This window comes from Gymnogyps californianus, chromosome 1 (genome assembly GCF_018139145.2).
Source record: "Gymnogyps californianus isolate 813 chromosome 1, ASM1813914v2, whole genome shotgun sequence".
NCBI classification, from domain to species: domain Eukaryota; kingdom Metazoa; phylum Chordata; class Aves; order Accipitriformes; family Cathartidae; genus Gymnogyps; species Gymnogyps californianus.
Window position 1 is genome coordinate 44,880,724 of NC_059471.1, and position 14,487 is coordinate 44,895,210.

The 14,487-nt window shown below is 41.4% G+C and overlaps 1 protein-coding gene across 2 annotated transcripts in view; it reads right to left on the reverse strand.

Moving 5' to 3' along the window:
* KLF12 (KLF transcription factor 12) overlaps positions 1–14,487 on the reverse strand; it is a 250,695-nt gene that overhangs the window by 11,691 nt on the left and 224,517 nt on the right. For both annotated transcript variants that reach the window (XM_050904124.1, XM_050904115.1), the window contains one exon: positions 9,838–9,995. In XM_050904124.1, the coding sequence (XP_050760081.1) occupies positions 9,838–9,995 (158 nt within the window). The remainder of the gene's footprint in view (positions 1–9,837; positions 9,996–14,487) is intronic.

Consider the following 14,487-nt stretch of genomic DNA (forward strand, 5'->3'; position numbering starts at 1 on the left):
AACTAGCCAAAGGGATATTCCATACCATGGAACGTCATGCTCAGTATATAAACAGGGGGGAGTTGGCCAGGAGGGGCGGATTGCTGCTTGGGCATCGGTCAGCGGGTGGTGAGCAATTGCATTGTGCATCACTTGTCTTTTCCTGGGTTTTATCTTTTTTTTTTTGTTATATTCCTTTTCATTACAATTATTATTATTATTATTATATTATTATTCTTAGTTAGTATTATATTTTATTTTACCTTAGTTATTAACTGTGCTTATCTCAACCCACGAGTTTTACCTTTTTTTTTCCGATCCTCCTCCTCATTCCACTGGGAGGGGGGAGCGGCTGCACAGTGTTTAGTTGCTGGCTGGGGTTAAACCACGACACTAGTACTATGTGAGATACAAATGAATTAAAGCTCTGGGACAAGGATTAGTTACATACATTGCCAAGGGCATTGCTGATGTAAAATGATAAATTTTAATTCCTGTAAAAACAGAAAAAATAAAATTTTTGGAAATGTAAAAGTGCACCTGTGCACCTGAATCCAGGAGCCACACCAAATCTTAACAGTAGATGACAAATAGCATTTTATTACCCTTCCTGATAATTTTTTCCTGCATGATGTGGTAGATATATAAATATTTAAGTATATGTTAAGTGCATATATATACACTTAACATATATTTTATATATATACATGTAGTGGAAGATGGCATGAAGTTATCTCCTTCCCTCCAGCCACAGCAAATATATGGGACTATCAAACTTCCAGTGCTGTGGGGATGGCTGAGATTTTTCCTTTTACGGCAGCCTTCACTCACAAAAGTACTTGGGAAAGGTGATGCAACAGATCCGTACTTCCATCAGCAGCCAACTGCATGGAGGGTGCCAGCAGACCTGCACACTAACTCTCTTTAACCGGGGTGCTGCAGGCCTGAGTTTTAGTCTGGCCTCCCCAAATAAAACACCTTTCCTTCATTGTGGTCTATAGCTGCAAGGGAGATGCCAAACAAGTGACACTTCCCTTTCCATCTGCCTATGATTCTGCTACCGTCACTCCTCCTGGATGCTCCAGGGTTTGCTCCACCATGTTCATCAAGAGCAATACTGATGTTTCTCGGTATAAAAGTTAAACCCTCCACTACCTGTAAAAAACAAAACAACAAACAACCCCCCAAAGAAATAAACAAACAAGCAAAAAACAACAAAAAGGCTCCAAGGGATGAGCTTTGTCTCACTCAGTTTTGCACAACCAATTATTTGTTGTTTGCACTGTGCTAGAAGGCAGGCTCAAGCAGGGGCTGGGACCCTGGTGTGCTGGGCTGTCTGCAGAAACAGTATTAAAAAATCCACCTCCAATTTAAGTAAATGAATTGTGAATGGAATTAAACTTCCCAAATGAAGAGATACCAATTTTTATCACCATAAAAAGCAGAATAAATATATACGATACTAAACAAAAATATTAACTGACAAAAATACACATGACAAGGGAAAAGATCATTAAAAGTTAATGTGACCAAGACACCACTACATTTCATATCCTATGTGGACAAAACATTGAAGTGCAGAAAATAACCCCTCGTCCTACACAGGTGTAATCTGATCTTTTTCCTTTCCCAAGAAACAAGGAGTTTTGTAAAATTTCCCTAGCTTTCTACCTACTTATCTGCAAAAAGTGAAGATTGAGAACACTAGCTTTCAGGCTCTACCTCTTGTTTCCTTTTAGCCATGCAAAAAAGAAAGCAGAAAAAAAGAAAACCTGAATAAAACATTAAAACAAAGGCTTTTGTGAAGCTTACTTGCAGTTTTGAGCATGCTCCACTCTCAAAGACCGTGTTTCCGATTGAAGGCTGCCCTGAAACGGACAGGGAGGGCACGAGCAACTCCAGACACACTTCCCAAAAGACACAGGGTATCACCAGTAATGGGCATTTCAGTAGCAAGTTGCTATCCTGTTCCCTCTGTCGGGGACTGAGTGGGCTGCAAGAGTTAACATCCTTGGAAACCCTGTACTGTGTATTTACTCCTCTAGGTCTGGGTGCAACATCTGGGAAAGCATTTTGGAGGGAATGGGAGTAGAGAGGTCTTTCTTGCCTTCATGCCACTGCAGGGCTACACATGGTAGACCACAATCATGCCTGAGACCTTAGATGAACTGCAGTTCTTTGGAGGTAGAGTATTAAGTACTAAATGGTTTGCTTAGAGAAAATTTTATTCTGCATAATGAAATTATCATTATTCCCTCGTGCCACACACAGACAAAACACATATGCACCCCATATTTACAAAGTCAAGGGTCACTGTTGCAAATATTTTTCATAACCTAGAGACTGAAAGCAATCACAGACGCAATTAGACTTGCTTTCCCATCAAAGTGCCTTGGAATAACCACGTGGGCACTCTTCCATATCGGCACAGCATCAGACCTACAATGCAGAGGAATGACTCCCCGTGTGTAAGGTGAATTCAGAGCTCACAAAATGTGCCAGAAATGAAATCATTTAACTTTCCACAGAGCGGCTATTGGAAGAGAACTGGATGTACAAGCTCCTTGTGGTATGGACACCTGCCCGTAAGTAGCTGGACTCAGACAATTATCTCACTACATCCAGAGGTTCCCATTTCTGAACATCACCTTACTAGGCTGTGGTGGCATTGGTGAGCCTGCCTTTATACCCTGGTACATATTGCACCAGCTGACATCTGCTTTTAAAAATATTTCTGTCCTGAAATGTGAACCCCGTCACATCAATAGGAATAGGCTGAGGCTTCAGCTGAGGCTTCAGCAGTCCCATTTATTAAATAATCTGTTTATCTTCTAAATAGAAACTGCATGAAGAAAGAGCAGAAAAGCTAGAAGTGAAAACTTCCATGAAATATACTGGTTTCCACATTGGAAAGCTCTACTGTTTATTGAAACTGGCAGTAAATTTTAAACACTAAAAGAAAGTATTTCGTAAAAAATAAAAGCATCACCCAATACAAATAGAACCTCCTATTTTATTTAAAGAAAATTAATTTTTAAATTGGCTTTGTTTATCTAAATTCCCAGTTTCTGGAACAGCATGTGAACCTGCTGTTGCAGCTTTTTTCACCCGACAGATTTACGTGGAGGAGGGAGAGCTCTGGGATAAGGGCCTAGGGAGCACGTAGGACATAAGAAAGAAAAGCTGGGCTTTTGAAGAGCAAGTCTGGAGGGTACGTGACAAAGAGGTGTTAATTCTAAAGTAGGCCAAAAATCTACGCAGTTCAAGTCAAATCCAGAAGGATTATTTAAAGAATGTTGCTTCCCCCCAATATTTCCCTAAAGAAGTGATTACAAACCTGTAAATATCTCTCTGGAACTTATAGCTAGCAAAAGGCATTAAACAGACCTTAAGAAAACAACAGGCAATGAATGGAGTTTTAAAACCTACAGAGCAAAAATAACTTTTTTGGTGCCTCTGACTTCTTAAGTCCACTCTGAAATTGCTCAAAGGAAAATGTGAACAAAGACTCATGACAGGGGCCCTTTCATATTAAAATAATATATGGAGCAACAGTGAGTGAGAGGAATGCAACGTTTGAAAAAGCACAGACTAAATAAAACACCCATGTCCTCACTAGCCCTCTCTCTTCTAGGGTGGTGTCTCAACCCAGCTATAAAGGAATATCTCGGGGAGGAAATGCTGTCATTTTCTCAGGTACAAAACCGTATTTCTGAGATGTTTACTGTCTCCGTGTAATGCCGCTGAAGACCCCCTGACACTGACAAATAGGCTTCCTTACGTCTGTGGCAAAGGTATTTGCTCTCATCTCTCAGGAATGATATAGGCGTTGATCAAGGACAAAGCGCCAAACACTAAAAAATTCATTTGGCCTGGGGGCTATATTCAGCCTGCCTCTGTAAGTGCCTAATGAAGCAGCCTCATCTTCTGCAGCAGTGGCACTGAGAAGAGTGATTCAGACTTGGTGCTGGTTGGGGCTCACGGATGAAAAGCAGCAGTGGCAGCCCAGTATCTGAGCCCCACAGAAGGTGGTTACAGCCCTTGCCCTCCTCCACCCCTCCGAGGCAGGAGCAAAGCCACGGCTGTGGCTATATGATGCCCTACACTCATGGACTAAATCCATTCCCACTTCACGCCAACCGGAAAGTCCCAGGCTTTTGCTGCCATTGACCCCAGAAAGCCACTCTGCCATGTTCCTCCAGAAATTTCTAACTAATGACTGAAATAAGATTGCACAGAAATACAGAATGCTTATTACTCCTACAATAAAAGAAAATCCTACGGAAGCGATAGACAGGGAGCAATCTCTTCTGTATCAGATGTTGTAAAATTATGTCCCACATAACCTTAAAGCAGGCATCTTCTTTCTTTATTGACTTCTTCAGGATGATTCACACAATGTTTTAAACTCCTTGGGCTTCTCTGTATGGTAAGGGGGTAGCCACAATGAGCTAGAACTGGATTTAGCTGTAAGCAACTTTAGATGTGAAATCCAAGACAAATCAAATTTCCCTTTAAATGACTATGTAGTTGGTTAGATTTCTCAGGTCACAGTCCCCATGCTAGGCACTGCTTTGGGACACATTCACACCACCCAGTGTACTCTGCATGCTTAGAAAAAAAGGGAAAAGCTTTAAATCTCCTCCACACGTACTATCCATTATACATGTTTCAAGTCTCTCTGTTCTTTACCAGGCCCCCTAACAGACAGAGTAATTTGCCTCTTCAATTTACATAATATGCCTCAAATTTACATGCTCTCCCTATTTAAGAGGAGACAGATGATGCCTATGAAAACTAGGTCATGATATGCAAAGGTTAGCTTTGGTACCAATAGGCCCGCGATTCAGGTTAAAACAGAATATTGCACACTAGGATTTGCAGACTAAGTAGCCTGTGGATGAAAAGTGAAAGTAGCTTTTAGCCACCTCGTCAGCCAGTGGGACAGTTTGTCCATGACCAGGTGCACCACCACATGAGTGCCCTGGGACATCGCCCACAGCCAGCAGCCACTGCCCTGCAGTGTCTCCGTTGGCAGCCTGAACCTGCCATCTTTTGATAATCATGCTTTCATGATTTCATTACTTAATGCATTAACAAGGCAACTGAAATCAGTATGAATAAAAAAGGGTTTGTGTGTTTTTTGTGTGATCACTGTCATCTATCCAAAAGGTGTTTTCACTTTCTAATGTCTCCTTTGCACTGTTACGGCAACTAGCCCAAAGGGTCCTGAATGTTTGTTCTTGTTTTCCCTCTTCTCTCTCCCTAAAACAGACTCCCCTGCCCTCTCATCTTTCCATACACACACTTTATCCACGACTATTATGTTGATTGAGGCTATAATGAAACGTATTATTTCACCAGAGACTTTACTGCCTTGCATTTGACCTGATAAATGGCGTGATCATAAGGCTTCGTCCTGCTGCCTTCACCGTATCTAGCTTACAAACCTATTTTCATTATAGTTACAGATGACTGAAAAACAATGAGTGAAATTTTGCAGGGAAATTGCAAACATTTTTTACTACTTCGCAGCTTTCCACTGACATTCAGAAACGTCCAGCCAACTAGAGAGGAAGTCAAGACGTATGTCCTCAATTTTATGGCATGAAAATATCTGCCTGTTTTTTGCCAAAATAATGGAATTATTTAATGCATTTTACAGTTTTCACGGACCCATGCTTTCCAGTTTCACCAACTTCACAGATCAGTTATTAAAGTCTGATTTTTATAACCCATATCAGCCTCTCAACAGAAGGCATGATTTGACTCTTTGATCTACATAAAACATATCAGATTTTAATCATCTCTCTTCAGAGGGAACAGAGTCTGTAAGATCTTTCACAAACCAGGGCTGGTAGAAAAGGAAACAGCAGTTCATTAAGATAAATTTAAATATTTTTAGAATGAAATTTTGATGGGGGAAAAAAAACACAGTGGAAGGAACCAGTATTACTTAGGCTGCAATGCTCAGCAGTCCTACTGGAAGCATCAATGGCAACTTTAGTACCACCTGAAAGGCCTGAAATAGCCATTACATATCATAAAATAATGCTATGGTTGTTTCCCTCTCCATCTTCAAAGTAAAAGCAGCAAACTGAAGAAGGTGAGTCCCACCAGGCCTGCATGGGCGCAGACCTCAGGGGGAACAGCATTTAACGGCTCTCCCCATTCCTGGGGCTGACACCAGCACCTATGCTGAGCGCAACACAGACATACGCAGACCGGGAATGAAACTCAGGGCTGCTGGTTTTCCCATTTTTAAAGATTACTCATTTGTAGAGTCACACATTAGTAATTTTCTTTAAGTTCACTGAAGCAGAAACTAACTCAACACAACTCCAGTGAGCCAATTTCTCAGTTTCTCCTTGCGGAAAGAGTTGATAAACCTGAGCTGCAAGATTGCCCGCGAGCCCCGAAGGCTCTCCATCACACCCGATACCTCCTGATAGCTTTATTTGATGATTTGGCAAAACAACAACAAGAAGCTGATACTAGAAAGAGAAATTTAATACCAGTGCTTGTGATTTATGAAATGCTCTAACTATTACAGGTTTCACTTGCAGTTTTTCTAGTTGGAGAGATGATACGTAATTCAAGCTCGCCCCCCAGTGGACTCCATGCCCACACTAGTACGCTAAGTTTTGAGGACACTGGTGAGAAGTATTGGGGAGCTAGACGATAGCATACTTAAAACTAGGAGTTACTCAAAGAGAATTAAATGCAACTGTTACCGTCTATAATATGTTGTTTCCGTTTTTAATTAAGATTAAAAGCAGTATACCTTCCAACCAACAAAGTTGTTCATCCTGTCAAAATACCGCATTGTTTTTCCTCTTGTATCCAAATGACTGTGAATGTTTTAGTGGCTATGCATATATAGTAAATGAAAAAAAAAAAATAGTTCTCAAACACATCCTGCTTAGGTAAACAATTGTCAGCAAGATCAGCCTGCCTAAAAAAAAAAAAAAGAAAAAAAATCCAGATTATGCAATGCTGAGTTTCTGTGATCTTTTCTCAGAAAGTTTCCTACTGAAACTTGCTCACCCTTGCGTGCATAGCTGTCATACTTCATTTATACTTATCCAAGACTGCACTAATTACTGTGGGTCATACGTGAATAATTAACTTCTTTTGCCTGAAGCAAAAGTAAAGGCCAAGATAAAAAATGTAAGATGAGATTAATACACAGAGTACGCTCATGGCCAATGCTACACGTAAGTCTGAATATATCAACTTCTTACCAAGACCTGAGAAATGTTCTGTAAAACACATTTCATTTTAACAGCACAATACAGATTTTTTCACTGGATCCATTGGCTAAATTCAGCTCTCACCTTCTCTCTAGACTACACTTTACTTCTTACATTGCAGCAGGCATGAAGACATGACAATATAAAGCAGTTAACAGCTGACCATTTAATGAAGGTTTTCGATTTGATGTTATTTTTCTTTTCTCCCTGAAGGAATAAACCAACATCCAACATGACTGCAAAATATTTCAGGCAGCTGCCTTTTGGGGTGGGGATTCATTTCAGCAAGCTAACAGCCTGGTAAGGTATCTGGGCTTTCTCTGTATTCAGCAGTGAAAGAGAAGCACCTTTGCAAGCCAGTTCCTGGGTCTACCTGAAGAGGGAATAATGTGCCCCAGAGGTGCCAATCCCTCTTCTCTGACTACCCAGAGATCCCAGACAGATAGCATAGCCTAGACACCCAGCTGCCAGGGAACCAAGGCTGGGGAGATGTATCCTATGATTACGGCAGGTACAGAAACTCCCTTCACTCTGCTGGAGTTACAGCTGCAAAAGCTGTTAATTACCAACACCATTTCAAGCCTTCAGTGCCTAGTTTTGAGCACCCTAAGTGCACAGCCTGAGATTCGGTGGTGCAGACTATCTAACACTGATTTGGGTGCATTACCTGCAAGCGCTGGTCTGCCATGAGCTCGCTAATGAATTACAGACTCATGACAAATGTGATTCTCAGCATTTTAAAATGTCAGGGCAGAGAAGAGCCTTCTGTATTTCTGGGCTAACTTGGGTGTGATATTTCTGAGGTTGTTCACATCTGGTTTTGTAACTCAGTTCCTTACACGATGCTTGCTTGTACTCCTGGGCTGGACGCCAGTCTTGCAGGCTAGAAAAGAGTGACCTCCCTGTGGTATAAGCACGTAAGTGGTATTTTTGGTTCAAACCAAACAGTCAACTGTTTTCATGCCTCTGCTGGGCTCTCTGCCTTCTAATCTGCTACAGCCATATAATGTTCAAAGGGTGATACAGGCAAGAATAGGGAAACAACTTAGAAATGAGGGCAGGGAGAAGGAAAGGGACAGAGTAGGGTTAGCTTGGGATAAAAGAAGTAAAACAAGAATGACAGAGAACAAGGTGAAAGGGTAAAGGTATATAAAATATATTGGAAGGGTAGGGATGAAAGACCACACTAAGGACGGGAAAGAATAGAGAAGAGGAAAAAAGAATTAAGACAAGACATACTAAGTCAAGAGAGAGGAGAAGGCACAAGCATTAATGGGAAGATATGAAGAAACTAGAATAATTGGCCTGAAGGGAAATGTAATGAAATTCCCAGATTACCAGAACATTTCTGCTGTTTAAGGAAGGGACTCTTACCTTACAGAAATTGGTTTAGTAGGGGGTATTAGGATGGAGCCTTGTTCAGTATTCCTCTCAACAAAAGTCCTACCAACCAAAAGACATATTGGAAAGAGTGATGGAGACGTGGCCTCATTTGAAATGGAGAAGCCATCACTTAATTTTTTAAAATAATATCTCATACTCTTTAGAGTACATCACACCACAGAAAGCGCCAGCAGATTCTCAGCAAAGAACAACATTGTGCTACACGCTGGATAAACACCATCTTTTCTCCAAGGAGTTACAAGAATGCTGAAGTACATTAAGAGCAGAGAGATCAATAAATTTAAGCAAATCAGCAGCAGAGTAAGGAACAGCACTGAAACTCAGAGCATTCTGTCCACTGCCTTTCTAGCCATCCAAGCGATCCCCTTTTAAATTGTTCTTGATGAATTCAAATTGCTGCTCCCGAGTTTATGCACAATAAAATTACAACAATTACACATCATTGCTTCAGCTACCCTTACATGCTTGTCACGTAGACTAGTAACAGCCCATAAAGTTAATAAGGACACCAGGTATTGATTAAGTGTTAAGTATTATCATCACTGAATGGGACCCAGCTCATCTAGGCACCTCTCTTCCGTCTTTGTTGTAGGGACCTAGTGCAGCCTATTCTCATAAAGTGACTGACTTCCCTCTGCAGTATGTGGTAGGTGGGTGCCTCTGAAAGCCTCCAGAAAGACATACGGAGGTCTTGAGTTTACGCTTGAATTGAACTGAAGGCATTTAGTGGCACCTAGCATTCAAAGGCTCTATCTGTAAAAGCAAGTAATAGCTCAACAGGAGCAGGTCTGTAGAGTGAAAAAAATGGTGCTGAAGATCCATGTCCACACTATATGCCCTTCTTGAGGGTTTTCTTTGGACTAGCTCTGGTTGGTCCCAAGCAATGACCACTCATTGTTCATTGAAGCACAGTAGGTGTGTCCCTGGAGGCCACTTTTCTGTTTAGTTTCATCTGAAAGGAGTCTGGTTTGTGCTGACACCACTCGTGTGCTGCGAAGTGGGGATGACAGGGAAGTTCAATTCAAAAGCACGCTCTTGATCGGCACCAGAATGCCAATGCTGATGCACTCGCAGATATCTCTGTTATTTAGGTACAGGCCTTTGGCTCTTAGTGTAGGATGATGAGTTCAATATGTCCTGAATTAGACAGAAAGGAACCTGCTTGTCTTAACTGTGGTACACAGTGCCAGCAAAGTCTTACCTGTGTGCGTCCTCCGGTGAGCCTTCAGGTGGGAACTTTTTGTGTATACTTTGTTGCATCCCTCAAAGTCACACCGATGGATGCGCCGCTTCCTGGAGTCTGGAGACTCAGACCTTCTCTGACGCCTTGTGCTCTCAATACTGAATGGTGAAATTGAACTAAAAAACAGAACAGAAGCAAAAAAATGAAGCAAGAGCATGGTGTATATCCTGGGCCCCAAAAGATCAGCTTAACATATCACTGTGCCAGAAGTGACCTTAACAATTAATTAAATATTTCCTTTTCTACAACGTAGTCCACAGCACATATTTGAAACAATTTGTGCTTGAACTAGAGCGTATTTTGCAGTATGAAATAATTCAAGTCTTGATTTAGAAGTGCTTATTGCCACAGAAAACACCACGATCCTTGAAATACTGCTCCAATAATGAAGTAGCTGGACTTTATCCGAGCTTTATTTCTATTTATTTTACACGTGCCCAGATTCAAGCTCACCGAACACTGCATTCTAAACAACTTTATATAGCCTCCATAATTTCTCTTTGACAAGTTTACATAGGTAAAAATCCTGAAACCTTTTATGAAAAAGTATTTCCAGTACCGAGATCTGGACTATGGATCCTCACATTTGGCCAAACACCTGTTGTTTGCTTGCATACAGATTGCTAATAGATCCATATCACCCTGCAGCAGCGATTTTTCCATTTCCTTATTTAACAATTCTCAATCTATCACCTGCAAGTCAATGAATTTTATTTCCTTTCAGACCACTGATAAATAAAAAGTTTATTAGCACAGGGCCAGCAAACAATCCCCACAGAAACACGAATGCTTATCGAAGACACTCCATTTACAGCAATATCCTAAGGCCTATCAGTTATCCCAATTTTAAGCAATTAAAAATATAGTGTTGAAGTCATGTTGCTTGAGTTTCTAAATACAGTGCATACCGAGTCTAATTCTTGAAGAAAGCCTGCTACAACAATGCACTTGCCTTGGTTAGATAAACTTGCGTCATAAACTATTATCAAGCTGGTATGCCAAGATCGAAACTCTCATTGATTTCCATTAATTATATTACCCAGCTATAAATCATTATTAATTGATCACCTTATCAACCCATTTATGGTTATACTGCACAGCAGTCACGTTCACCTACAGTTATACTAGCCTGTTTAGCTACTTTAAGTACTGGAACAACATTGGCCTTCATCAAGTTTCTGGGGCTTCCCCCACATTCCTGGGTTTGCTGACATTGAAGGTAAATGATCTAGAGATTCGTCAGCCAGCTCTTTTAAACTCTTAAGATGAAAGATCCCGGTTCTCCTGAAAGAATTTGTGACTGTCAAATGAAAATGAATCGGAGGAAAAGAAACTGAATCTGATCACGAAAAGAAGTAATCACGAACCTTTGGGGAAGCTAAGATACTAAGAAAGGCATTTGAAAGAAGCACTGATGTTGATGCATCTGTTGAGAAGCTCCTGTGTCAACACCAATCTGCAACCTTCTGTTACAATAGCCACTGCTGTTACAGCTATAGCTGTTCTGGCATAAATGTCACTTTTAGAGATTTCCAGAATTTGCAGAGGACTATTTATATTGGGTTAAAACTTTGCATAAAGCATCTCGCACTGTTAGCATGTGATTTCACCGATGTTCCAATTCTATGCATTACAAATCTTTAAGCTTTGAATTAATGGTAATCCAAATTACGCATTTTTCTTTTTGTTTAAATATTTTTACAGTACAATCCTAATTTAAAGCACTATTTAAAAAAAATGGAGTACTCTCTTTCTGACAGACTTCTTTTTCTCTTAACACTTGATACATATTCGTATTTCACCTTCGGGCAAAGAGATTTTCCAGATTAATTATTTTTGCCTATAATACGATGTGTGTAAACGGATGTGCGGGGAATTTCTGAAATGGAGAAAGAAATGGACAGAGGGCTGTAATATCAAGTTTAACTAGCAAAAAGAAGTCCCCAAGAGAGTAAGATACATCAGCACTTTAACTATGTGACAAGAATACAGATATGTTTAGCTGTCACAGAAATGGCTTAGGAATTGCATTTAAACATCTGCATCTCAGAGCAAAAAAAAGTCTTGGGTTAGATGATTCACTGAGAACAGTCTTGCTACTCCAGTTTTTTTTTTTTAAAACATCCCACTGGCTAAAATAAAAAGCAAACATGTAAATCAACTGTTAAAGCTCAATACTGAACGTACAAAATCCAGTGCTCAAGAGCAGAAAATCTTTATCTTTAAAAATAAATATTTGTGCATCATTTTTGTATGCATGTGATTTACGAGCCATCTTAAAAGCCTATTTTGTAACAGGGCGTTCAGATCCTGGAGAGTACAGCTCATTTAAATGGGAGGAGGATCAAGCTTACAATGCCGCTGCAATTTCCAGCCCCGAGACAAAACGAACCTTGAGCAGAGTCAGCACCTTGCAGAAAGCTATCTGTCACGTACAAGAAAGTGACCTCACTGCTGGGAACTGCTCTCTGCTTTCCCAGGTATTTATACAGGAGAGGGTGGCATAAAGCAGTACCATGAAGGTGGCACATGATCAACACTGCTGCTTCTCAACTGGATTGCTCCCTCTTTCTAAAAGGCGAAGCATTCTACACCAGGGAAAATAACCAAATAAGCCACAGAAGGTGACGTGCATTGACACAGTCCCCTGAGAGCTTCACAGCCATCGCTTGCTCAGCGCGCCGAGCAGAAAGGTTACTGTCAGCTGGAACCAGCAAATGTAACCTCATGCCTTGCCTTTGCAGCAGTGCAGGCTAAATGACAAACTAACCAGCAGAAGAGACTCACGTGGCAAGTGAGAGCACACCTCCAAGGTGATCTTCCTCTGCCACTCTAACTGCTGTGGCACACGGGGACCCCACAATGCAGACATGCTCACTGGTGGAAAAGGAGCCAAATCCTACTTGATACCACCAGCTTTGTTTTAGCCTTACAAAAGCTGTGTGATTTTTTTAAAATGGAGATACCACAGGAACCCCTAAAAAGAGCACAAGGTGCTTTTTTGAGCTTCCTGAGGTTAGTCCCTCTCACAGTAACTTTCAGTTGATCTGCTGATGTTCTTTCCCTTGGCCATGCAGCAGTAAAGGGACACCCTCGTCTTTCTCAACCAATTTCTACAAAATACCCTCAACGACCACACAGACATAAAAAAAGTCCTCAAAACCATGTTTTGTGCCTTTTAAAGGCCATGGGGGTTCTGCCAGGTGGCTGTGGTCAGCACAGGGCTCCAGAAACTTCTGTTTGATGGCACCACGGTGGACAAAGACTTTGAGAATGGACATGACAGGGAACTGACAGGTATTTTTTTTTTAATTGAGTTTTTTTCTTTTTGTTTACAATGTTTTAAAATCATGTAAAACAAACAAATAAATAAAAAAAAATGAACTCCCTCCCATATGATAGCAGCCTTTCTTGACCGTAAGTGTCCCTCACAGACTGCCCAGAGTAAAGACCTGGAAACACATCAGCAGCCGAGAGCTGCCAGGGTGCCCAGACGAGGAGTTGCCAGTTCTCCTGTTAATGGCCAAGGTCTCAGGCAGCCTTTAAGGCTTAAGGCGGGGTTTAGCAACAGGACTGACACCGTACGTAACATCCCAGCAAAAGTGCAGGATGTATCAAATTACTGCTGATGCATCAAGTTTCAAAGATAAATTAACACAGAAGAAAACCAGGTTCTGACCTGTCAGCTTGACGTTTATTTATTTGTAGTTTGTTATTTCTAAAAACTGTGTAAATTCTATATTAGTGTAGAAACTGTTATACTAGCAGAAATCCTGGGAGACTGCTGGTTGCCTCCATAAGCATCTGCAACACCTGTAGTCAGTACCACCCATAGGGGGAAAATGAATGAAACCAATGTGAGCATTTAGGGCAATTTACAAAACTTCAGCTGCGTTACTTCCAGCTAGAAGTGAAAACATGCATCTCTGCAACTCACACATGCCAAGTGCTTGTCTCTCTGATGCAAAAAAATCTGCAAAATAAAATAAAGACTGTGGCTTCGCCAGTAGATGGCCATCAAGTTCTGCTGAACGTGCTCTGCGCTACATGCGACAGAGATTGGAACAACCCTGGTAACGCAGGATTATTTTTCCTTTCTACAAATGCTGCCCATGACCTCCTAGGTTTTTGCCTCCATTCTACATACAGACTATGAAAGGCCCTTGGCATATGCAGTAACACTGTTAAAAACACACATAGTGGGTCTTTTATACCAATCCTGTGTTTTCTGAGCAATATGCAGAGCAGAGCTGCCCGGGGAGCATGGTATGTTTATTAAAGCCTTGAACAGTGTTCAGTGCTGCAACACAGCAACAACATGCCATGCGGTGACAAGTCGCTGCACACTGGCTGCTCCCCACAAACAGCCTCCTCACGTGCTCTCACCCTGCGGCAAACGTGCAGTGCTACCTTCGGCCACCAAAATCCGAGCTTCCTGGTGCTGCCGGCCTCCCAGCAAGCAGGGTAAGAGCTGCTGACACAGCCAGCATGGAGCCGGTGACGTGCAGCAAGCAATGCTTTGCTCTTTGCCGTACAAACCCAAACAGTGTCCAAGTGTTGCGTTTTCATCCTTGTGATTGCCACCTTTACTCTTCCTTGGCCCCTCCG